Raw genomic sequence first — 23647 nt, 5'->3', positions numbered from 1 at the left:
TTGTGTACTGTACTTCTGTCTTCCGCACAATAACTTCCTACAGCTCACAAACATACACATACACACAAAAAAAATTGTAAAAAAGATCAGAAGTGGGATGTTCTCTTGGCAAATTGATGTATGTTGACAGTCCAACTCTCATTCTCCCACAATACACACTTCAGATTGAATGTCAGATATTTATTTAGTTTTTGTAGCACAAAAGCTTCTCCGTTTAAAAACAGTCATGCTTACAAAAATGAAATGTACATACAGTGTTGCAGGAAAATACATCATTCCACACTATCACCAGCAGCATTAATTTAGAATGTCAGAAAACTACATCAGTCTGAGTACCGATAAGATATGGTAGGGGGCAACGGCAGCCATTGTTGTGTGTGTGTGTGTTTAACAACATGGTGAGATGGAAGGAGCGTGAGAGCACACACACCATTTCCTTTCAAGGAAACACACACTTCCTCTGTATGTACAGTAACCAACGTACAGGTGCTGGTGCCCCAGTGAACACACACAGACAGACAGGCAGGCACACACACAGGACAGACAGGCACACACACACACTTGGCAGACACATAACAATCAACCCCAATACCCAATTCATGGTCCTGGGGAAGACATGATTGAACTCATAATAAGACTATCAAATATGTGAGATGAGCTGATGGTTAAGAATATAAAGTCTAATCAATAAATGACTGTTACTATGAGGCAATACATTCAGGGTCAGAATCAACACACAGTGTACTTTACTGCAAAACGTTCCCTCACACCATGTCCATGACAGAGACTTACAATTACAGCAACCACAAGGCATGGCAACAAAAACACACACTAGGTAAAATGTTAAACACATGGAAGTCCACCATGGTTGTTAATAGTTAGGATGCCCTCTTCTGGCACAAATATGTTCCTGCGATTACTAATGATTTCTGTGGTCAAAATACATCTTCAAATCTTTATTAAAATATTGCAATACAAATTTGCTTCAGAGATTCAACAGAGATTTTCCTGTTAATAATGTCATGCATGGTTATTGTCAATGCAAAGTGTATATTTGGCCATTTCACCATTCTGAACCTCTTCCTGAGAGAAACAGAGGGAGAAACAGAGGGAGAAACAGAGGGAGAGAAAGGTATATAGAGCAAGGACGAAGAGGTAGTAAAAAAGAAAGAGGGAAGGCATGAGAGAATGCTCTTCCTTTCTTAGGGCTGCTATGGAGACCTAACCAGTATAAAACATTCAGTGAAAACTGAACAGAATGGAGGACAAGTGTAGTTGGACGGGTGTTGAGGGTTGTCATGGTGATCGTCTGGTTTCTGTCTCCGTGGTGGTCTTGGTGTCGTCGATGATTTCCCCGGAAGAAGCAGCCTTGTTTTCACTGGGACTACGGCTGCTGTGGTTGCTGCCGGAGCGAGTCAGGAAGCCAAAGCTAGGAGACAACACAGGTCTAGGATCAGATATACTAACTCACGACCAGAAGAAACTAAAGCTACACACAGGAGAGGAGAGACCACAATACAGTTCCCAGGTCAGAGATATTGTCTTGAAAGACTGAGTTGTTCCGCTTCCTAGTAGTTCCTACACACTACTACAGTGTAGAGGTCGACCGATTATGATTTTTCAACGCCGATACCGATTATTGGAGGACAAAAAAAAATCCGATACCGATAAAATTTTTGGGGGATATATATATATATATACACACACACATATTTTTGTAATAATGACAATTGCAACAATACTGAATGAACACTTTTATTTTAACTTAATATAATACATATGGGCTTATGGATGGGTGTTCTTAAGGTGATTCCACAGGTTGGTGGTATTTTTTGATTTAGAGTTTAAAAAATAGAGTTTAAGTTACCTGTGATGAATGTTGAAAACAAAAGCTGTAATTTCTATATGCAGGAAATCCTATTTTAATAATGGACATGGTAAGAATTGACTACCAAAGTGCGAGTCATAATTCCCATGACACCTTCTAGCAAAATCTGAAAAGCGGTTCCTTCATTCATTTATTCCGTAGGATATTTTTTAGATTCACTTAAAATAAGGTCTGCCAATTGTATAACTGTGTAGATATCCATGGGACAAGTTAACTCTGATCAATATTGGCTAAATATATGCGAAGATCTTATTTTTTGTAGTGGATTTATGAAAATATTTTGACAAACGTTACCTTATCCTAGTGAGATTTACATGATATCAAAACGCAGAGGTGGTTTAAGCACGAAACACAGACCTTATTTGAAGTAGATCAAGACATTCCCTATGGAAGACATGAACAGAGGCGGTTTAAGTCTGCACGAAACACAGACCTTATTTGAAGTAGATCAAGACATTCTCTATGGAAGACATGAACGGTAAAATAACGAAGGAACCCCATTCAAGTTCAGCCGCAAGTTATTACAGGAATTAGAACGCGTCGACTATTTCTCTCTAAACCATATACCTTTGACTATTATGAGTATACCACCCCTCAGTCAGACTGCTCTATCAAATATCAAATCATAGATTTAACTATAATAAACACACAGAAATACGAGCCTTAGGTCAAATCCGGAAACTATCACCTCGAAAACAAAACATTTATTCTGTTCCGTATTTTATCTAACGGTGTTCCGTATTTTATCTAACGGGTGGCATCCATGAGTCTAAATATTGCTGTTACATTGCACAACCTTCAATGTTATGTCATAATTACGTAAAATTCTGGCAAATTAGTTCGCAAAGAGCCAGGCAGCCCAAACTGTTGCATATACCCTGACTCTGCGTGCAATGAACTCAAGAAAAGTGACACAATTTCACCTGGTTAATATTGCCTGCTAACCTGGATTTCTTTTAGCTAAATATGCAGGTTTAAAAATATATACTTGTGCATTGATTTTAAGAAAGGCATTGATGTTTATGGTTAAGTACACATTGGTGCAACGACAGTCGTTGATTGATTGTTTTTTATAAGATAAGTTTAATGCTAGCTAGCAACTTACCTTGGCTTACTGCATTCGCGTAACAGGTGGGCTCCTCGTGAGGCAGGTCGCTATTGCGTTGGACTAGTTAACTGTAAGGTTGCAAGATTGGATCCCCCGAGCTGACAAGGTGAAAATCTGTCGTTCTGCCCCTGAATAAGGCAGTTAACCCACTGTTCCTAGGCAGTCATTGAAAATAAGAATGTGTTCTTAACTGACTTTCCTAGTTAAATAAAGATGAAATAAAGGTGTAATCGTCGACCTCTACTACAGTGTCTGAGGTTATATACCGCATAGTCTCTTGTGACCAACCGTGATCATTAAACGGTAAGCGTGTATGTGAAACGTGGTTCTGGTCAGGGTTTCTGAGATTACATGCAGCACTACATTGAACAGATATGAGGTAGTCCCTGGTTACACCACCAGGGGGAGTAGTCTATGTTTACATCAATGGCCTTAGAAGCATCAGCAGGTGCTGTGAAAGCTATATGTTGAAGGTAAACAGCAGAACAGTGAACAAAGCAGAGGCAAGTTTTTGTATGTCTGCCTAGAGGTAAATATAGACACTCAACAGTATTATCTTTCTCCCAGACAAATTAAACTACTTTTTTGCGCGCATTGAGGACAATACAGTGCCACCGACACGGCCCACTCCCAAAGACTGTGGGCTCTCCTCCGTGGCCGACGTGAGTAAAACATTTAAAATATGTTAACCCTTGCAAGGCCGCCGGCCCAGACGGCATCCCTAGCCACGTCCTCAGAGTATGCTGGCTGGTGTGTTTACGGACATATTCAATCAATCCCTATCCCAGTCTGCTGTCCCCACACGCTTCAAGAGGGCCACTTTTGTTCCTGTTCCCAAGAAAGCAAAGGTAACTGAACTAAATGACTATCACCCCATAGCACTCACTTCTCATTTTTGCTTACCGCGCCAATAGGTCCACAGACGATGCAATCGCCATCACACTGCACACTGCCCTATCCCATCTGGACAAGAGGAATACCTATGTAAGAATGCTGTTCATTGACTACAGCTCAGCATTCAACACCATAGTACCCTCCAAACTCATCATTAAGCTTGAGACCCTTGGTCTCAACCCCGCCCTGTGCAACTGGGTTCTGGACTTCCTGACGGGCTGCCCCCAGGTAGTGAAGGTAGGAAACAACATCTCCACTCCACTGATGCTCAACACTGGGGCCCCACAAGGGTGCGTTCTCAGCCCTCTCCTGTACTCCCTGTTCACCCATGACTGCGTGGCCATGCACGCTTCCAACTCAATCATCAAGTCAGTGGTTACCAACAACGGCCTACAGGGAGGAAGTGAGGGCCCTCGGAGTGTGGTGCCAGGAAAATAACCTCTCACTCAATGTCAGCTAAACAAAGGAGATGATCGGGGACATCAGGAAACAGCAAAGGGAGCACCCCCCCAACCACATCGACGGGACTGTAGTGGAGAAGGTGGAAGGTTTTAAGTTCCTCTGTGTACATATCACCGACAAACTGAAATGATCCACGCACACAGACAGTGTGGTGAAGAAGGCGCTACAGCACCTCTTCAATCTCAGGAGGCTGAAAAAATGTGTCTTGTCACCGAAAACCCTCACTAACTTTTACAGATGCACAATTGAGAGCATCCTGTCTGGCTGTATCACCGCCTGGTATGGCAACTGCACCGCCCACAACCGCAGCACGAGGGTAGAGAGCCGCTCTTTCACTGCTCATCCATATATTTTATATTTATATATTCTCCTCCCATTCCTTTACTAGATTGTGTGTATTAGGTTTTGCTGTGGAATTGTTAGATATTACATGTTAGATACTGCTGCACTGTCGGATCTAGAAGCATAAGCATTTCGCTACACTCTAACATCTGCTAACCATGTGTATGTGACCAATAAAATTTGATTTGATTTGAGGAGACCAGAGGTAGTTTAACAGACAGACAATATAATCAGGATTCAGGACATAGCAACAAGTTGATGGAATGATTCACGCATGCTGGAGGGCTATGAAAGAAGCCAAACCAGTCTAACCAAACACAGACCTGCCTCAACTTTGCCTAGACAATCAGTGGCCTTCGAGTAAGGGTTATGGTAGGGCACTGCATATTTAACTGAGGCTCATTGTCATTGCAAATTAGGCTATTGCAGGAATTCTCCAACATAACGGTCCTGTGTCAGTTTACCAAAGTAATAACATTGTAACAAGCAACTATTCATACCAAATTTCTCAAACTATCTTCTGATTGGGTTTCTATGAATGTTGTAAATATGCTTTAAACATGTTTACATTTATGTATGTAAATAGCTACAGTGGAAGAAAAAGTATGTGAACCCTTTAGAATTACCTGGATTTCTGCATAAATTTGTCATAAAATGTTACGATCTTCATCTAAGTCACAACAATAGACAAACACAGTCTGCTTAAACTAATTACACACAAACATTTAGAATTTTTCATGTGTTTATTGAACACACCGTGTAAACATTCAGTGTAGGTTGGGAAAAGTATGTGAACCCTTGGATTTAATAACAGGTTGACCCTCCTTTGGCAGCAATACCCTCAACCAAACATTTTCTGTAGTTGCGGATCAGACCTGTACAACGGTCAGGAGGAATTTTGGACCATTCCTCTTTATAAAACCGTTTCAGTTCCACAATATTCTTGGGATTGTCACGCCCTAACCTTAGTTATCTTTGTTTTCTTTATTATTTTGGTTAGGTCAGGGTGTGATGAGGGTGGTATGTGTGTTTTTGTCTTGTCTAGGGTTTTTTGTAATTCTATGGGGTTTTGGTATGTCTAGGTATATGTAGGTCTATGGTGGCCTGAATTGGTTCCTAATCAGAGACAGCTGTTTATCGTTGTCTCTGATTGAGGATCCTATTTAGGTTGCCATTTTGGTTTTGTGGGTTATTGTCTATGTGTAGTTGCCTGTCAGCACTTGTGTTAGATAGCTTCGTGGTCGTTTTGTTAGTTTGTTCTGTGTTATTTCTTAATTAAAAGAGGAATGTATTCATATCACGCTCACGCTTCTCATCGTTACGACGAACGTGACAGGGATGTCTGGTGTGAACCGCTCTCTTGAGGTCATGCCACAGCATCTCAATCGGGTTGAGGTCAGGACTGACTGGGCCACTCCAGATGGCGTATTTTCTTCTGTTCAAGCCATTCTGTTGTTGATTTACTTCTGTGTTTTTGGTTGTCCTGTTGCATCACTTAACTTCTGTTGAGCTTCAATTGGCGGACAGATAGCGTTACATTCTCCTGCAAAATGTCTTGATAAAATGAATTCCCAAGTTTTCCGTCTGATAGCAAGCTGTCCAGGGCCTGAGGCAGCAAAGCAGCCCAAACCATGATGCTCCCTCCACCATACTTTACAGTTGGGATGAGGTTTTGATGTTGGTGTGCTGTGCCTAAGTTTCTTCACACATAGTGTTGTGTGTTCCTTCCAAACACCACAACTTTAGTTTCATCTGTCCACAGAATATTTTGCCAGTAGCGCTGTGGAACATCCAGCTGCTCTTCTGTTAACTTCAGATGTGCAGCAATGTTTTTTTTGGACAGCAGTGGTTCCTTCCGTGGTGTCCTCCCTTGAACACCAATCTTGTTTAGTGTTTTACGTATTGTAGTCTCGTCAACAGAGATGTTAGCATGTTCCAGAGATTTCTGTAAGTCTTTAGCTGACACTCTAGGATTCTTCTTAACCTCATTGAGCATGCTGTGCTCTTGCAATCATCTTTGCAGGATGGCCACTCCTAGGGAGAGTAGCAACAGTGCAGAAATTTCTCCATTTATAGACAATTTGTCTTACCGTGGAATGACTTTTATAGATACTTTTGTAACCCTTTCCAGCTTTATGCAAGGCAACAATTCTTAATCTTAGGTCTTATGAGATCTCTTTTGTTCCGAGGCATAGTTCTTCTCAGGCAATGCTTCTTGTGAGTGCTTTTCATAGGGCTAGGCAGCTCTAACCAACATCTCCAATCTCATCTCATTGATTGGACTCCAGGTTAGTTGATTCCTGACTCCAATTAGCTTTTGGAGAAGTCAATAGCCTAGGGGTTCACATACTTATCCAACCTACACTGTGAATGTTTAAATGATGCATTCAATATAGACAAGAAAAATACAATAATTTGTGTTATTAGTTTAAGAATACTGTGTATGTGGTTTGATCTGATCTTCATCTATGTCAAATTTATGCAGAAATCCAGGTAATTCCAAAAGGTTCATATACTTTTTTTTGCCACTGTCTGTTAATAGATGTGTTGTTTAAATGAGTAAAAACAGGTCAGTAGTACTTACAGGTTCCTGATGCGAGACTCATGTGGTTTGCTGTGTGTGCTGTCTGTCTCGGTTTCTTTCTCTGCTCTCCTCTCAAACAGGGGGCCTTTCTCCTCATCACTGTTCAAGGAAATCACATCCACAAAGTTAGCACTGTGTGTGTGTGTGTGTACCCGTGTGTGTGAGTCAGTGTCACCTGCTGCATTCGTCTTCTGGCATGCCCAGCATCTTGGCCTTGATGACAGTTTTCTGTTTCTTTATGGCAGAACGTACTGCCTCCAGCAAGAATCCTGGACACCGCTCATCATTCAGGATCTCCCTGTATGGATGACACACACGTCAGTACATACACACTAGGGGTCGACCGATTAATTGGAATGGCCGATTAATTAAGGCCGATTTCAAGTTTTCATAACAATCGGAATCTGTATTTTTGGGCGCCGAATTGCAGTTTTTTAAAATTTGATTTTTTACACCTTTATTTAACTAGGCAAGTCAGTTAAGAACACATTCTTATTTTCAATGACGGCCTAGGAACAGTGGGTTAACTGCCTTGTTCAGGGGCAGAACGACAGATTTTCACCTTGTCAGCTCGGGGGATCCAATCTTGCAACCTTACAGTTAACGAGTCCTTACGCAATAACGACCTGCCTCTCTCTCGTTGCACTCCACAAGGAGACTGTCTGTTACGCGAATGCAGTAAGCCAAGGTAAGTTGCTAGCTAGCATTAAACTTATCTTATAAAAAACAATAAATCATAATCACTAGTTAACTACACATGGTTGATGATATTACTAGATATTATCTAGTGTGCCCTGCGTTGCATATAATCTGACTGAGCATACAAGTATCTAAGTATCTGACTGAGCGGTGGTAGGCAGTAGCAGGCGCATAAACATTCATTCAAACAGCACTTTCGTGCGTTTTGCCAGCAGCTCTTCCTTGTGCGTCAAGCATTGCGCTGTTTATGACTTCAAGCTTATCAAGATGAGGCTTGTGCCTATAAGAACATCCAATAGTCAAAGGTTAATGAAATACAAATGGTATAGAGGGAAATAGTCCTATAATTCCTATAATAACTACAACCTAAAACTTCTTACCTGGGAATATTGAAGACTCATGTTAAAAGGAACCACCAGCTTTCATATGTTCTCATGTTCTGAGCAAGGAACTGAAACGTTAGCTTTCTTACATAACACATATTTCACTTTTACTTTCCTCTCCAACACTTTGTTTTTGCATTATTTAAACCAAATTGAACAAGTTTCATTATTTACTTGAGGCTAAATTGATTTTATTGATGTATTATATTAAGTTAAAATAAGTGTTCATTCAGTATTGTTGGAATTGTCATTATTACAAATACATTTTTTTTTTTTTTAATTGACCGGTTAATCGATATCAGCTTTTTTGGTCCTCCAATAATCGGTATCGGCGTTGAAAGAAATCATAATCGGTCGACCTCTAATACACACACAGGTATAAAACTAAACAAACACAAACAAACATGTAAACACATACACACTCATAACACCCCCCCGACACACACACAAACAAACACACCCCCTATAGTACCTACCTCTGGTAGTAGGAGAGTTCCTCCTGCACCAGGAACAGGTTGGCTTTGAGCTCGTTCCTCTCTGTTAGCATCTCTCTGACCTCCTGCTTGGTGAAACAGGGTCTGTTGGGGTCCTTAAGGTCTATCACCAGCTTGCCTGTCAGGTCCCACTCTGTCCTACATGGACTGGCCTGTTGGGGTGGAGAAAACACAGCTGGACTATCACAATTGTGTTAATGTAATGACAGTTGTGTTTAAAGGGAAACAAAATGTTGTTCACCTGGTATAAGAAATTATGAACTTCAGTCTATGAAATTGTCTAAAAGCAAAAGCTAAATACCCATCAAAATGACACGATTTGGCTATGTGTGACTATTACAAAGTAAAAAGACAGATTTCTTGTGAGATTTCTTAGTCACATTATACTGTAGGTGGACAATACATACATGTACATCTTGTGCCACAGGTGTATCTGTTTCTCTCACAACAATGAGTTAACTCCTTTGTCAGAGAGAGAAGTCACAGATATGACCTTAGTTTCTCTTATCTTAGTCATAACAAATATTTCAAAATGGCTACAGTTTCTTTTACAGGGAGAAGAGTTTAAAGAAACAAAAGGCCAAGTGTAAGACTTGGCAGAGAGAGGACAGTGACAAATGTTTAAAGATTACAGTTCAGCTCCAAAATAAACTGAGGGAGAGGGCAGGACACTAAAAGTTCTCTAGAGAAATGACAAGCAAGGTGTAACAAACAAGTCAGTAAAGAGAGTCAGAATACACCACTCTGGATGACTAAAGTTTATGTAGTATTACTGGGTACTTTGGGTCCTGGATACGATTTGACAGAAACAGCATTACAGCTGTGTGTACAGTATATCAGACCACGGGTATGACTCAAAAAATACATGTTTACTGTTCTATTTATGTTGGTAACCACTTTATAATAGCAATAAGGCACCTTAGGGGTTTGAAGTACAGTGGGGAGAACAAGTATTTGATACACTGCCGATTTGGCAGGTTTTCCTACTTACAAAGCATGTAGAGGTCTGTAATTTGTATCATAGGTACACTTCAACTGTGAGAGACAGAATCTAAAACAAAAATCCAGAAAATCACATTGTATGATTTTTAAGTAATTAATTTGCATTTTATTGCAAGGAAAATCTGCAAAATCGGCAGTGTATAAAATCTTCAAAATCGGCAGTGTATAAAATACTTGTTCTCCCCACTGTATATGGCCAACATACCATACCCCCTTGGGTCTTTTTGCTTAAATATAATATGAATGTCCAAGGCCAATTCAAAAATGGAAATGAATGCTTACCTTTTTAATAAGGGAGAAAAATACACACTTCTTACCGTGCCCACAGCAGCGTTGGCCTTTTCCAGCTGGGTGGTGAGGCATTCTATCTCTTTCTGTTTCTCTCTGAGGTCTGCCTCCATGTCAGCCTTCCTCTCCACAGCATTCTTCACCTGGGCCGTGACGATGCTCTGCTTGTGTCTCAGCTCCCCATTCATCTTCATGAAGCGCTCCAATTGCTCCTGCAGCTGTACACACACACACACACACACACATGAAACAACATTAACATTACTTACATACACACTCAGGACGATGATATGCTAGATATCATAGTGGGCCTTGGTAGGGGTGCAGGGACTCATTGGGAGTAAGGGTGACCATATTACACAAACACAGGGGGACAGTACTGGTTACTCGCATGAACACAAAAACATGTTCAAGCATAATTTTGAGCAAACTTAATTTAGGAGGCCCCTCAGCTTTAGGTCAGATGAAAGGCCTAGAAACATCAACAAACTCGAGCTGGAGTTTAAAACCATTACTGTGTGACAGAGGGAGCTGCTGTGAATAGGGAGGTGGAGTTATTGCCCAGACTTGTCTCCAAGGTGTAGGTGATGCTCAGCACAAAACAATAACCATGACTATTACGCCAGTACTGTTTCAATTTCAAGTTTTATTAGTCGCATGTACGGGATGGTATACCCCGTCACATGGTATACCCGTCACATGGTGTACCCCGCCACATGGTATACCCCGTCACATGGTGTACCCCGCCACATGGTATACCCCGTCACATGGTATACCCCGTCACATGGTGTACCCCGCCACATGGTATACCCCGTCACATGGTGTACCCCGCCACATGGTATACCCCGTCACATGGTGTACCCCGCCACATGGTATACCCCGCCACATGGTGTACCCCGTCACATGGTGTACCCCGTCACATGATGTACCCCGTCACATGGTGTACCCCGCCACATGGTGTACCCAGTCACATGGTGTACCCCGCCACATGGTATACCCCGCCACATGGTATACCCCGTCACATGGTATACCCCGTCACATGAAATGCTTACTTGCCGATTCATTCTCAACAATAAGAAATAACATAAGATAAGACTATGAACATAAAGTTAATGGCTCAGTAGAATAGAATAAACATAATACAATTTATAGTCCAATATTTGCACGTGTTTTGGGGAAGGGGTATTGGTGGGCAAGCGTTTAAATTGTGCAGTATTTAGCAATCATAATAGGAGCCTGGTAGTAGCAGTTGTGATGTGTGTAACAAGAATGTACACTGAGTGTACAAAACATGAATAACACCTGCTCTTTCCATGACATAGACTAACCAGGTGAATCCAGGTGAAAGCTATGATCCCTTATTGATGTCACTTAAATCCAGTTCAATCAGTGTAGATGAAGGGGAGGAGACAGGTTATCGAAATACTTTTAAGCCTTTAGACAATTGAGACATGGATTGTGTATGTGTGCCATTCAGAGGGTGAATGGGCAAGACAAAAGATTGAAGTGTCTTTGAACAGGGTATGGTAGTAGGTGCCAGGCGCACCAGTTTGAGTGTGTCAAGAACTGCAACGCTGCTGGGTTATTCATGCAGAACAGTTTCCCGTGTGTATCAAGAATGGTCCACCACCCAAAGGACATCCAGCCAACTTGACACAACAGTGGGAAGCATTGGAATCAACATGGGCCAGCATCCTGTGGAGCGGTTTTGACCTTGTAGAGTCCATGCTTGACAAATTGAGGCTATTCTGAGGGCAAAAGGGGGTGCAACTCAATATCAGGAAGGTGTTCCTAATGTCTTGTACACTCAGTGTATATGTGTGTGTGTGTGTGTGTGTGTGTGTGTGTGTGTGTGTGTGTGTGTGTAAGCTGAAAAGTGTCTGGGTCACTGCTGAGAGACAGACTTCCTATCGGCTGTTTATGACACCTCCCCACTCATGACTGGCTATTGGCTGACCTTCAGAGTATTGATACAATCATTGTGCCCAGGCGTGTGTGTGTGTGCGTGTGTAAACTGAAGCGTGTATGGCTACACTTGCATTCAGATGGACTGTACATGTAGTCTTTTTGTCCTTACCGCCTCCACCTCTTTAGACATGCTGGCTATCTGCTGTACTTTGGCCCTCAGCTCATCTCTCTGCTTGTCAACCACTTCCTTCAGTTTAAGCATCACCTCCCGCTCCTGCCGTTGTACACGGTCTGGAACACAGGACCACAACAATGCAATATCATCACTGTGGGTATTCAATGGTCAACAGACAAATCAGAGAGAACATCATTAGGGCACACATTTTTTTAAATATAAATAATGTCAATGGAGTCTGGGAAGTCCCTCCTTGTTTCAGTCTGTTTTCTTCCGTTTGGTGCCTAACGAATATGACCCAGTAGCTCATCAACCACCAACAGTCGGCCGAGACTACGTCCCCAGCCAAATCTGCTCAGTTGAGTGTATCTTAAGTTCTGACGTTAAACAGTAAAGACACTTAAGGATTATCCTTCAGCACACGGTCATCTTTAAGCATTCTGGTTTATACCTGTTGATTCAGACAGACTACTCTGGACGTATAATATCTGATACATAAGTTATGGTGGAGCTATGGCATGGTTATTGGAGACACTAACGTTCCTAGGCTAAACTGTTGCAATAAAAACTTAACAGCAAGCAGCTAACATGGACCTCCTTGCTGGAAAACTGCTTTCAGTGTGTAGTATGACCGGGGTTTTCAAACTGGGGTCCGTGGAGGTACTGCAGGGGGTCCACGATGTAATTTTTTATTTTAAAAAAAATTGAAAAATATTTTGGGGGAATTGTTTTATGTGATAAATTCTTATTTTATGAATATCACTACAACAGAATATCATCGTGGATACCATTTCTATGTCTCAGCATCCAGTATGAAGGAATTTAAAGATGCTAACTAGCGTTAGCGCAATGACTGGAAGTCTACAGCAACGGTTAGCATGCTAGCTGTTCCTGTTCATTCAACTCTGGGGAAGTAGATAAATGGCTTGTCAAAATCTCGAACTATCCATTTAATATGGTGGAAATGACAGTCATTGGAGCTAATTAAAGGGTTTTTCTGTATAGAAAAGTCTTAAGTGGGCCATCTAAGTGTTCATTTTTTTGGTGGAGAAGTGTCAACTTAAAAAAAACGACCAAAACCAAATAGCATGCAGAAAATATATTGAAGTATAATTATTTGTAAAAATAACATATGCTAATATATGATGGGGGTCCCTGGGTCGCCAGTTTGCCTGGGCAGGGGTACCTGGGCAAAAAAAGTTTGAAACCCCTGTAGTATGGTATCATATAATCTAATTGAGTTAAATGTAATTATGAGCACAATTAGATTATTCTTCAAGCCTTGAGAAAATGAAGAAAGTTAAATGTACATTTTAGTGGCTGGAGTAGATCCAATTATTGTGATGTTTCTTGACACAAATATGGCCTTCTCCTCCAGGGAAAAATGTATCTGATTTAGGCCCCCCGCGGCTGAACAGACACTTCCTTGAAAACTAGTGAAAAAATACCACAAGACTTGCATACATTGCAATAACAGTTTACATTAGGTTGAAGTAAAGAGGTACAGTATACAAGCCATAGCGGACATTATCAGTAGACACACTTAACTAAACTTTCAACTGCCCTTGAAAATGGCTCATATGCAATGAGTAAATCAAGGATAAGAGCATCTAATTTGTTGAATGATATTAGGGTTGGTGCTCTTAGAAGCTTCTATATATAGCACAGTGTGAGTATAGAGTACTAGGCAGAGACGAGATGAATAATGAATATCTTACAAATAGTACAAATTATATGCGTCTATCATATAATATTAGTTTATATGTATCTATTCTGCTTTGTTCTTCTTTCAGTCTTTACATAACAAATGTCACATTTACAGTCCCACATTCACTTCCCAAATAAACAAACACTGGAATTCCTCAGTCAGCAATGTTTGCCCCTGTGACTACCACCAGAAGTAAATACTCTTCATGAGCAACACAGTAACTCCATTCTCGTAGCAAGATTACTTTGGGGTACTTTACCTGTTGTGGTGTATAGTATGTTTGCATACACGCGTGTGAGAAGGGGATTGTTTCTAAGAGGCGTGTGATATATTATGTGGTCTTGTTGTTATATTGTGCTAAATATTTGGTGCAACAGACCATCCTGAGCATGGTTGACCCTAAAGCAGATGTTTAAACTAACCTTTCTGAGCATGGTTGACCCTAAAGCAGATGTTTAAACTAACCTTCCTGAGCATGGTTGACCCTAAAGCAGATGTTTAAACTAACCTTCCTGAGCATGGTTGACCCTAAAGCAGATGTTTAAACTAACCTTCCTGAGCATGGTTGACCCTAAAACAGATGTTTAAACTAACCTTCCTGAGCATGGTTGACCCTAAAGCAGATGTTTAAACTAACCTTCCTGAGCATGGTTGACCCTAAAGCAGATGTTTAAACTAACCTTCCTGAGCATGGTTGACCCTAAAGCAGATGTTTAAACTAACCTTCCTGAGCATGGTTGACCCTAAAGCAGATGTTTAAACTAACCTTCCTGAGCATGGTTGACCCTAAAGCAGATGTTTAAACTAACCTTCCTGAGCATGGTTGACCCTAAAGCAGATGTTTAAACTAACCTTCCTGAGCATGGTTGACCCTAAAGCAGATGTTTAAACTAACCTTCCTGAGCATGGTTGACCCTAAAACAGATGTTTAAACTAACCTTCCTGAGCATGGTTGACCCTAAAGCAGATGTTTAAACTAACCTTCCTGAGCATGGTTGACCCTAAAGCAGATGTTTAAACTAACCTTCCTGAGCATGGTTGACCCTAAAGCAGATGTTTAAACTAACCTTCCTGAGCATGGTTGACCCTAAAGCAGATGTTTAAACTAACCTTCCTGAGCATGGTTGACCCTAAAACAGATGTTTAAACTAACCTTCCTGAGCATGGTTGACCCTAAAGCAGATGTTTAAACTAACCTTCCTGAGCATGGTTGACCCTAAAACAGATGTTTAAACTAACCTTCCTGAGCATGGTTGCCCCTTAGCCAGCTGTGTCCCTATGGCTGTTCTATAACAACCAACCTCTATAGGTATCGTTGCCCTTAAGGCAGCTGTTTAAACCAATCATGTGTGCACGTGTGTTCATGTGTTTTAAACCAACCTTCCTGGGCATGGTTGACCCTAAAGCAGATGTTTAAACCAACCTTCCTGGGCATGGTTGGCCCTAAAGCAGATGTTTAAACCAACCTTCCTGGGCATGGTTGCCCCTAAAGCAGATGTTTAAACCAATCTTCCTGGGCATGGTTGACCCTAGAGCAGATGTTTAAACCAACCTTCCTGGGCATGGTTGACCCTAGAGCAGATGTTTAAACCAACCTTCCTGGGCATGGTTGACCCTAAAACAGATGTTTAAACTAATCTTCCTGAGCATGGTTGACCCTAAAGCAGATGTTTAATCTAACCTTCTTGAGCATGGTTGACCCTAAAACAGATGTTTAAACTAACCTTCCTGAGCATGGTTGACCCTAAAGCAGATGTTTAAACTAACCTTCCTGAGCATGGTTGACCCTAAAGCAGATGTTTAAACTAACCTTCCTGAGCATGGTTGACCCTAAAACAGATGTTTAAACTAACCTTCCTGAGCATGGTTGACCCTAAAACAGATGTTTAAACTAACCTTCCTGAGCATGGTTGCCCCTTAGCCAGCTGTGTCCCTATGGCTGTTCTATAACAACCAACCTCTATAGGTATCGTTGCCCTTAAGGCAGCTGTTTAAACCAATCATGTGTGCACGTGTGTTCATGTGTTTTAAACCAACCTTCCTGGGCATGGTTGACCCTAAAGCAGATGTTTAAACCAACCTTCCTGGGCATGGTTGGCCCTAAAGCAGATGTTTAAACCAACCTTCCTGGGCATGGTTGCCCCTAAAGCAGATGTTTAAACCAATCTTCCTGGGCATGGTTGACCCTAGAGCAGATGTTTAAACCAACCTTCCTGGGCATGGTTGACCCTAGAGCAGATGTTTAAACCAACCTTCCTGGGCATGGTTGACCCTAAAACAGATGTTTAAACTAATCTTCCTGAGCATGGTTGACCCTAAAGCAGATGTTTAATCTAACCTTCTTGAGCATGGTTGACCCTAAAACAGATGTTTAAACTAACCTTCCTGAGCATGGTTGACCCTAAAGCAGATGTTTAAACTAACCTTCCTGAGCATGGTTGACCCTAAAGCAGATGTTTAAACTAACCTTCCTGAGCATGGTTGACCCTAAAGCAGATGTTTAAACTAACCTTCCTGAGCATGGTTGCCCCTTAGCCAGCTGTGTCCCTATGGCTGTTCTATAACAACCAACCTCTATAGGTATCGTTGCCCTTAAGGCAGCTGTTTAAACCAATCATGTGTGCACGTGTGTTCATGTGTTTTAAACCAACCTTCCTGGGCATGGTTGACCCTAGAGCAGATGTTTAAACCAACCTTCCTGGGCATGGTTGACCCTAGAGCAGATGTTTAAACCAACCTTCCTGGGCATGGTTGCCCCTAAAGCAGATGTTTAAACTAACCTTCCTGGGCATGGTTGACCCTAGAGCAGATGTTTAAACCAACCTTCCTGGGCATGGTTGACCCTAGAGCAGATGTTTAAACCAACCTTCCTGGGCATGGTTGACCCTAAAGCAGATGTTTAAACCAACCTTCCTGGGCATGGTTGCCCCTAAAGCAGATGTTTAAACCAACCTTCCTGAGCATGGTTGACCCTAAAGCAGATGTTTAAACTAACCTTCCTGAGCATGGTTGACCCTAAAACAGATGTTTAAACTAACCTTCCTGAGCATGGTTGACCCTAAAGCAGATGTTTAAACTAACCTTCCTGAGCATGGTTGACCCTAAAGCAGATGTTTAAACTAACCTTCCTGAGCATGGTTGACCCTAAAACAGATGTTTAAACTAACCTTCCTGAGCATGGTTGCCCCTTAGCCAGCTGTGTCCCTATGGCTGTTCTATAACAACCAACCTCTATAGGTATCGTTGCCCTTAAGGCAGCTGTTTAAACCAATCATGTGTGCACGTGTGTTCATGTGTTTTAAACCAACCTTCCTGGGCATGGTTGACCCTAGAGCAGATGTTTAAACCAACCTTCCTGGGCATGGTTGACCCTAGAGCAGATGTTTAAACCAACCTTCCTGGGCATGGTTGCCCCTAAAGCAGATGTTTAAACTAACCTTCCTGGGCATGGTTGACCCTAGAGCAGATGTTTAAACCAACCTTCCTGGGCATGGTTGACCCTAGAGCAGATGTTTAAACCAACCTTCCTGGGCATGGTTGACCCTAAAGCAGATGTTTAAACCAACCTTCCTGGGCATGGTTGCCCCTAAAGCAGATGTTTAAACCAACCTTCCTGGGCATGGTTGCCCCTAAAGCAGATGTTTAAACCAACCTTCCTGGGCATGGTTGACCCTAGAGCAGATGTTTAAACCAACCTTCCTGGGCATGGTTGACCCTAGAGCAGATGTTTAAACCAACCTTCCTGGGCATGGTTGCCCCTAAAGCAGATGTTTAAAACAACCTTCCTGGGCATGGTTGACCCTAGAGCAGATGTTTAAACCAACCTTCCTGGGCATGGTTGCCCCTAAAGCAGATGTTTAAACCAACCTTCCTGGGCATGGTTGCACCTAAAGCAGATGTTTAAACCAACCTTCCTGGGCATGGTTGACCCTAGAGCAGATGTTTAAACCAACCTTCCTGGGCATGGTTGCCCCTAAAGCAGATGTTTAAACCAACCTTCCTGGGCATGGTTGCCCCTCAGGCAGCTCTGTAACTCCTGAATCTCAGTCTGTAGATGTAACACCTGGGCCTGCAGCTCCTCGCACCTGCTCCTCTGCTTCTCTGCCTCCTCCTGCTGCTGCACCTCCTGTTGGGGGATGAGGAGAAGCTGTCACTGACTCTGGTTTTGGAGGAGACACCCAGCTTACCCACCATAGAAATAGAATGACATTCTATGCCCCCAGTGGAGTCTACAGGTACTTGGTGGTACTTGGTGGTGGGGAAGATTAGCGTCCTAATTAAATCAAAGATATAGATAACTACTGAGTGCTGCTGAAGAATGTTCCAAGTGAAAGAGAAAAACAAGCGTGCCTATGACGCCTGTGTTTATAATTATAACTTCAATTTCAGTGTTATGGTGACTACCAATATAACAACAAGATACCAACAAGACCAATGACACACAGTGTAGTCAGGTGTGAGACAGAAGCAATGTTGGGATGAGCAGGGCTCATGGTGTGGTGTATGAAAGAATGTGTGTGGTGCATAGAGACGCGGTGTAGTGAAAGCTGTAGGAGATAAATGGGCCAAGAGAAAGTACAAACATACTGTTTCTTCCTCAATCAAATCTATAATCGTTGAGATCACAGACAAGATAAGTGATTTCCCAAATTCTAATGCGATATAGCCTGGGCTATATAGCCTACCCATGTTACTAACGGTACCATGTTGTTATTACCATCGACTCACCCGCTGTATTTCAATCTTTCTGCTTTCGTCGTGTTCTTTCACAGATCTCGTCTTCTTCTGTTTCTGTACATGTAGCGTTTCAAATGCTTTGAGTAATTCTTCTTCTTTTGACTTGTGTGCATTGTTCCGCGAGGCGAAGCTCTCCAAAAGCTCTAGAACTTTGACTATTTTAGGCAGCAGTACTGTGGCGCTCTCTTTACCGTAGCTGTCAATAAGTTTTTCCACTTCCGAGCCAATCAATTTAGCCATTTCGTATACATCATCCACAGTTAATGCCGAACATGTCCTTTCAAAACAACACCCGGTCTTCTTGACGTCTTGCTTTTGATCGTTAATATCGCAATCATTCTCCATGTTTGCACCAGTGTGCATGCACGTTAATATCGAACCCCCAAAATAAAATAAAATGTCGTTCTCCGCGTGATAAGACAGTTCCCCAGCGATAGAGTCGAAACACAACTAAAGCGAGTGTTCTCACAATAAACAGGTGTCTTGTCTATATCGCGAAATGCTGCTGCATCTAAAATATATGCATTATTCGTCACCCTATGCTCGAAGTTGACTCTTTCTTTAGTTGCATGCTTGGTCATCCAGACAGTAATAAACCCGTTCTAATTTGAACTTCATTCGAGCATACGTCACACATTGTGCTTGCCCCTAGTCGAGAACATTAACTTGAGGCCCGATTCAAATGAAAGAACAGAGTTCCTCATCGAGTAGTCTTGAAAAGACAGAGCAGTGTACTGTCAACTGGACGCCCACATTTCAGCCCCCTCTCTTTGCTCGGCTTGTTTACCATTCAAGAACTCTCCTACTTTCCTGACCAGCGTAATAGGAACCCACATAGCATAGCGTACTGTTGGAACTGGTATGCTAGGTCGAACGTACAGTAAAACAGTCCAAGCATACTAATTGGGTTTCATCTGAAGGCATGGGAAGCGATCGAGGATGCCGTGTACTGTTGATTAACAGTCGGCATACAGTACCAGTCAAAAGTTGACACACCTACTCATTCCAGGGTTTTTCTTTATTTGTACTATTTTCTACATTGTAGAATAATATTGAAGACATCAAAACTATGAAATAACACAAATGGTCTAGAACCGCCACTGGACCAAAGGACAGATTTTCACCAATCTAATGTCCATTGCTGTTGTTTCTTGGCCCAAGCAAGTCTCTTATTATTGGTGTCCTTTAGTAGTGGTTTCTTTGCAGAAATTCAATCACGAAGGCCTGATTCACGCAGTTTCTTCTGAACAGTTGATGTTGAGATGTGTCTGTTACTCGTGGGTGGGGTTATATCCTTCCTGTTTGGCCCTGTCCTGGGGTGTCCTCGGATGGGGCCACAGTGTCTCCTGACCCCTCCTGTCTCAGCCTCCAGTATTTATGCTGCAGTAGTTTATGTGTCGGGGGGCTAGGGTCAGTTTGTTATATCTGGAGTACTTCTCCTGTCCTATTCGGTGTCCTGTGTGAATCTAAGTGTGCGTTCTCTAATTCTCTCCTTCTCTCTCTAGGAGGACCTGAGCCCTAGGACCATGCCCCAGGACTACCTGACATGATGACTCCTTGCTGTCCCCAGTCCACCTGGCCATGCTGCTGCTCCAGTTTCAACTGGCCTGGGCCCTAGGACCATGTCCCAGGACTACCTGACATGATGACTCCTTGCTGTCCCCAGTCCACCTGGCCATGCTGCTGCTCCAGTTTCAACTGTTCTGCCTTACTATTATTCGACCATGCTGGACATTTATGAACATTTGAACATCTTGGCCACGTTCGGTTATAATCTCCACCCGGCACAGCCAGAAGAAGACTGGCCACCCCACATATGCTCTCTCTAATTCTCTCTTTCTTTCTCTCTCTCGGAGGACCTGAGCCCTAGGACCGTGCCCCAGGACTACCTGACATGATGACTCTGTGCCATTAAACCCCTACAACTCATCCAGAACGCCGCAGCCCGTCTGGTGTTCAACCTTCCCAAGTTCTCTCACGTCACCCCGCTCCTCCGCTCCCTCCACTGGCTTCCAGTTGAAGCTCGCATCCGCTACAAGACCATGGTGCTTGCCTACGGAGCTGTGAGGGGAACGGCACCTCAGTACCTCCAGGCTCTGATCAGGCCCTACACCCAAACAAGGGCACTGCGTTCATCCACCTCTGGCCTGCTCGCCTCCCTACCACTGAGGAAGTACAGTTCCCGCTCAGCCCAGTCAAAACTGTTCGCTGCTCTGGCCCCCCAATGGTGGAACAAACTCCCTCACGACGCCAGGACAGCGGAGTCAATCACCACCTTCCGGAGACACCTGAAACGCCAACACACTGTCATTGACACTGACCCAACTCCAGCCACTTTAATAATGGGAATTGATGGGAAATGATGTAAATATATCACTAGCCACTTTAAACAATGCTACCTTATATAATGTTACTTACCCTACATTATTCATCTCATATGCATATGTATATACTGTACTCTAGATCATCGACTGCATTCTTATGTCACTAGCCACTTTAACTATGCCACTTTGTTTACTTTGTCTACATACTCATCTCATATGTATATACTGTACTCGATACCATCTACTGTATGCTGCTCTGTACCATCACTCATTCATATATCCTTATGTACATATTCCTTATCCCCTTACACTGTGTATAAGACAGTAGTTTTGGAATTGTTAGTTAGATTACTTGTTGGTTATCACTGCATTGTCGGAACTAGAAGCACAAGCATTTCGCTACACTCGCATTAACATCTGCTAACCATGTGTATGTGACAAATAAAATTTGATTTGATTTGATTTGATTTTCTTTAAGGAATACCTAGGATAGGATAAAGTAATCCCTCTCACCCCCCCTCCCCCTTAAAAGATTTAGATGCACTACTGTTCCACTGGATGTCATAAGGTGAATGCACCAATTTGTAAGTCGCTCTGGATAAGAGCGTCTGCTAAATGACTTAAATGTAATGTAAATGACTCCTTGCTGTCCCCAGTCCACCTGACTGTGCTGCTGCTCCAGTTTCAACTGTTCTGCCTTATTATTATTCGACCATGCTGGTCATTTATGAACATTTGAACATCTTGGCCATGTTCTGTTATAATCTCTACCCGGCACAGCCAGAAGAGGACTGGCCACCCCACATAGCCTGGTTCCTCTCTAGGTTTCTTCCTAGGTTTTGGCCTTTCTAGGGAGTTTTTCCTAGCCACCGTGCTTTTACACCTGCATTGCTTGCTGTTTGGGGTTTTAGGCTGGGTTTCTGTACAGCACTTTGAGATATCAGCTGATGTACGAAGGGCTATATAAATAAATTTGATTTGATTTGACTTGAACTCTCCGAAGCATTTATTTGGGCTGCAATTTCTGAGGCTGGTAACAGCAGAAGTAACTCTGGGTCTTCCTTTTCTGTGGCGTTCCTCGTGAGAGCCAGTTTCATCATAACACTTGATGGTTTTTACGACAGCACTTGAAGAAACTTTCAAAGTTTTTGAAATATGTTTCATATTGACCGACCATCATGTCTTAAAGCAGGGGTGGGGGACATCCGGTCTCCGGGCCGTATACGGCCTACGAGGCTGTTTGGTTAGGCCCCGAGACAATTCATAAATACATTTATTTGAATTTTAAAAAGCTCTAGACGTCGTTTTCCCATAATTATAACATTTTTAAAAATCCATCCACCCACCCAAAGCCTTGGCGCTACCAGACACATCGTCATTAGGAAAATGACTACAGTAAATACAATTAAAGTAGATGCGGAGTGTCGCGTTCTCCAAGACAAATTCATATTTTCTGGGTCGAAGTGAAAGGCAAACCTGTATGCCTAGTTTGTGAGGATGCACTTGCAGTAATGAAAAAGGCCAATTTGGAGCGTCATTACAGCTCGAAACATGCTAAACTGAATGAGTTGCAAGGACAACTTCGTGTGCCCAACAAGTCGCCTTTACGAAACCTTGTTTGGATGGAGAAAATGTTATGCAAGCAAGTTTTGTGGTGATCGATTTTATCGCAAAGAAACTGAAGCCTCATTTGAAATGAGAATTTGTAAAATAGTTGCTAGCACCAGACAGAGGTGAGGACTTTTCTCGGCTATGAACAAATTTGCGCTACGGTTGAAAAATTAAGTGGCCTTACTACAGATGGAGCGCCAGCCATGGTTGGCTCTAAAAAAGGGTTAACTGCATTGGTGATAACATGAATTGTCTCGATCTTAATCCAAGTGATTTAATTGGAGGCAACTGCATCATACATCAAGAAAGTCTGATGAAGGCGAACAACGTAATGGCAACTGTACTGTCGACCTGCAATTGTATCAAAAGCAAAGGGCTGAACAACCGCCAATTTAAAGAGCCGTTGAGTGATCTTGAATCGGAGTATGGTGATCTGGTTTACCATTGTGAGGTACGATGGTTGAGCTGTTGAAACATGCTCGCGCGGTTTTACGGACTGAAGGATGACGTAAACAACTCATGAAGGGGAAACCTGTCGCGGAACTGAGTGATGACAAGTGGATGTGTGATTTGGCCTTCATGGTGGACATAACAAAGTATCTGTCTGACATGAACGTCAAACTCCAAGGGCCAAACCAGTTTCTCAGCGATCTGCTGTCAAACGTGAAATCGTTCGCACTGAAATTAAAGCGGTGACAAGTCCAACTACAGAGGGGTAACAATACAAATATTTTAAAAGTCATATGCACTTTCACACCTCATCCGCCCAAATAGTTTTTAAACCCAGCATTACATAATCATTTGGACATCAAGCATCAGAAAAATGATTATTTTCCTATTCTGCAAGGACAAGAGCCTGAGATTACGTGGGAATATGCCGGTGAGAGTGGAAATCTCGCGAAGGCATTCTGTGAGCGGTTTAAGAATGTGAAAAGTATACAACTGGAGTTTAACATATTTGCAACCCCGTTTAACGTCGAACTAGCGGATGTGCCAGACGGCCTTCAACACGAAGTCATTGAGCTGCAAAGCAATGACGA

At 42.5% G+C, this 23647-nt stretch overlaps 1 protein-coding gene across 1 annotated transcript; it reads right to left on the bottom strand.

The window, feature by feature from the left end:
• Positions 1–165: 165 nt before the first annotated feature.
• On the bottom strand, positions 166–19403 carry LOC115141761 (RILP-like protein 1). Its single transcript, XM_065000322.1, has 8 exons — positions 18664–19403; positions 17932–18061; positions 12222–12343; positions 10174–10362; positions 8837–9006; positions 7454–7576; positions 7279–7377; positions 166–1429 (listed from the first exon to the last, which is right to left on the bottom strand). Exons 1-8 carry the CDS (start codon positions 19033–19035, stop codon positions 1297–1299), a joined length of 1338 nt encoding a protein of 445 aa, XP_064856394.1. The 5' UTR covers positions 19036–19403; the 3' UTR covers positions 166–1296.
• Between the last annotated feature and the right edge of the window lie 4244 nt (positions 19404–23647).

The sequence above is a fragment of the Oncorhynchus nerka genome, linkage group LG14 (assembly GCF_034236695.1).
Source record: "Oncorhynchus nerka isolate Pitt River linkage group LG14, Oner_Uvic_2.0, whole genome shotgun sequence".
Taxonomy (NCBI): Eukaryota; Metazoa; Chordata; class Actinopteri; order Salmoniformes; family Salmonidae; genus Oncorhynchus; species Oncorhynchus nerka.
The sequence above is the reverse complement of the archived record's forward strand: the minus strand, read 5'-3'. Positions and strand labels throughout refer to the sequence as shown.

Bases quoted from the DNA above. Each gene is read 5' to 3' on its own strand.
- LOC115141761 (XM_065000322.1), bottom strand. From the start codon at position 19,035: ATGCACACTGGTGCAAACATGGAGAATGATTGCGATATTAACGATCAA. The intron at 9,007-10,173 runs GTAAGAAGTGTG...CCACCCCAACAG, and splicing joins CCAACGCTGCTGTGGGCACG to GCCAGTCCATGTAGGACAGA. The intron at 1,430-7,278 runs GTAAGTACTACT...GTTGTCTCCTAG, and splicing joins GAGTCTCGCATCAGGAACCT to CTTTGGCTTCCTGACTCGCT.